This window comes from Atta cephalotes, assembly GCF_000143395.1.
Source record: "Atta cephalotes unplaced genomic scaffold scaffold00002, whole genome shotgun sequence".
NCBI classification, from domain to species: domain Eukaryota; kingdom Metazoa; phylum Arthropoda; class Insecta; order Hymenoptera; family Formicidae; genus Atta; species Atta cephalotes.
Window position 1 is genome coordinate 8,796,887 of NW_012130066.1, and position 3,157 is coordinate 8,800,043.

At 25.6% G+C, this 3,157-nt stretch overlaps 1 protein-coding gene across 1 annotated transcript in view; it reads right to left on the minus strand.

The window, feature by feature from the left end:
• The window catches only part of LOC105623696 (membralin), a 77,693-nt gene that overhangs the window by 74,002 nt on the left and 534 nt on the right, over positions 1–3,157 (minus strand). The window contains exons 2-4 of the mRNA XM_012205080.1: positions 2,837–2,963; positions 514–748; positions 303–393 (exon numbers count right to left, since the gene is read on the minus strand). Coding sequence (XP_012060470.1) covers positions 303–393; positions 514–748; positions 2,837–2,963 — 453 coding nt within the window. The remainder of the gene's footprint in view (positions 1–302; positions 394–513; positions 749–2,836; positions 2,964–3,157) is intronic.

The following is a 3,157-nucleotide window of genomic DNA, read 5'->3' on the forward strand; positions in this document are numbered from 1 at the left end:
GTATGTATGTATATATATATATATATATATATGTATGTATATATACATATATACATAATGTAGCCCATCTAATGATAAATTGAACTAGAAAAAAATATATAAAAAAATTAGGATTCCAAATTTAAAATAACCATTTACTGTAGATTGGACAATTTCTTGCATTTTGTTCAAATATAATCTTATTTTACATATTTTACATATTTTATACATATTTATGTAAATATGTATAAATATATGTCAAATTCTATAAACATACATACAATCGATCAATAACTCAACCATAAAATTCATAAAATACTTACAAATACGAGCATAACGAAAAATGCAGCTAGGTATGATGTTCGTGCCATCCACATGCTCACAAATCGATAATGTTCTCCCGTCACGACGTTCCTATCAATGCGATCAAAGTATAAAAAAATTTTTTCGTCTCAATCTCTGCAAACTTCTAATACGTTTTAATGTATCTTTATCATTAAATAACCGTCGTTGTATTCAAACGTTTTTACTTACCGTAAAAATCCTTTGTTATCTTCATGTTCTGCTAGTGTTTTGATACTTGCCATTAACAAATCGTCATATCCCAAAAATTCATCTAATATTAACCGTGAAAATGAATCACCAAAACATTTGTCGTTTAATGGATCTAAAGTAACAATTTTGACTGGAATGTTTAGTCTTTGTCGAGCGGCTGGTGATAATCGTAAGAAACCATATTCCAATGAATATTCTACAATATATCCATCTTCTAGAAATATAATAAAAAACTGCATTAGTAAAAAAGTTGACTTTTATTTATATATAAATATATATCTTATATATATTTTAAAAAACGTTTTATATTAAAACCAGGGTTGGCAATGTTATCTCATAAAAATAATTCGCCGTTACCGTTACCGTTCTTTTTCCTAAAAAGTAATTCGGTATCGTTACTCGTTATTGATTTCCAAGAGTAATTTGTTACCGTTATAGCATTCAAAATGAAATGAATCGTTATTCTTTTTCTTGACACAATAGAATATTATAACGTTTTTCATTGGCAGAACTCAGTGCACATTAAAGCCGTTGTACACTAATTTAATATGAATATCAAATTGAGATGTCTCAAACATTAATAAAATGCCCAAAGTATATTTTATCAAATAGCGTGATAAAATTTATTGAGGATTTTAACTCGTTTTTATATTTTTATTAAACATATATCTTTACGTCGATTTGTGTACAATGGCTTTAAGCTATATTAAGTGCATACTACAGTTCTGCTAATAAAAAAATATTACGCACGCACGCACGCACGCATGCATGCACGGACTAATTAGGACTAAACCTTTTACGTGGCTAATTCAAATGTAACAATATTCTAGTGGTGTTATATAATGATCTTAGACATCGAATTTTATACAGATATTTGTACAAACATGCACAAAATATCCAAATTTGCACAAATATGCATAATATATTCAAATAAATATGTATTTTTAGAATGCTCTTTCATAAATAAATTTTTAATAATTGCATAAGAATTCGATGTCTAATAAAGTAACAATAATAGTAACTAGTATTATCCCCAAAATGTAACTGCGTTACCATGAACGTTACTCAGAAGAAAATGTAACGTCGTTATTTATTCGTTACAGAAAAAAATAATTTGTAACGGTAATAACGTTACAAGTAACGCATTACATGCCAACCCTGATTAAAATAATGTTATTTAAAAAAACAAATACATATCTATGTAATGTGCGTATACATTTAGACTTATAAGGAAATATTACTTTTTGTTCCACTCAGATTTTAATCAAACTTGACAATAATTTATGTTTCCACTAAAGATGGAAACATGTAAAACATTTGGTCGAAAATTTCATGGGTTAAGGAGTGACAGAGCGCGAAAGTTTTTGCATGAAAAATAATAAGAATGACAAACGCACAAAATGTGACAACTCTGTGTAACATTCCATTATTAAAAAAAGATAATATAATTTCAGTATAAATATGAAGATTGACTATTGAATGGTTAAAATAGAATACATGTGTGCAATAAGCTCAGTGGAAAAAATTAATATTGGTACAATTTTCAATATTACAAATATCTAATTCAAATGTAAAACTATATTCTAGTGGTGTTATATGATCTTAGACATTGAATTTTATATAGATATTTGTATAAACATGCACAAAATATGCAAATTTACACAAATAAGCAAATTTGCAAATATACAAATATGCATAATATATTCAAATAAACGTGTATTTTTAGAATGCTCTTTCATAAATAAGACAAATTTTTAATAATTGCATAAGAATTCGATGTCTAAATGATCTAAATGAGAAGCATGCTTTTTCAAAATTAGACTTTTTTATCTTCACATTTAGATCATTATATAACACCACTAGAATATTGTTTCACATTCGAAGTAGATACTTGTAATATTGAAAATTGTACTAATATTAGTTTTTTCCGCTGTGCTTATTGCACACATATATTTTATTTCAATAGTCAAACTTAATATTTGTACATAATAGTTATCTTTTTTATAATAAAATATTATACAAAGTCACATTTTATGCGTTATTTTCATTATTTTTTATGCAAAAACTTCCGCGCACTGTATCTCCTTAACCTATGGGATTTGCGACGAAATGTTTTCATTTTTGATGTGACATTGGTGCTAAGTTTTGATTAAAATCCAATGGGATAAAAAATAATGTTTTTCTTGTTGTAAATATTAATATTAATTTATCTCAGTATAGTTGTAATTATAAGTAATATCTATTTCATTTTGTTTTATAAATAATATATTTTATCTATTTTATTTATTTGTTAGTTATTTACCTATTCTAGCCGTTTTATCAACATCTGATGAACGATCCTTTAACTGTATAACATTATCTTCATTTAAATAATCAGGCACTTCTGTAGAGTTACCTTCCACATTTGCAAAAGACTTTTCTTTAGATGTCTAAAATAAGTACAAATATTATTTCATACACACACACACACACACACACACACACATATATATATATATATATATATATATATATATATATATATATATACTAGAGTAGTAGTAAATAACGTAAACGTTAAATTCGTAACAAAATTAAAAATTTTAAAAATTTTTTAAAACTTTTTTAAAAGTTTTAAAATTAA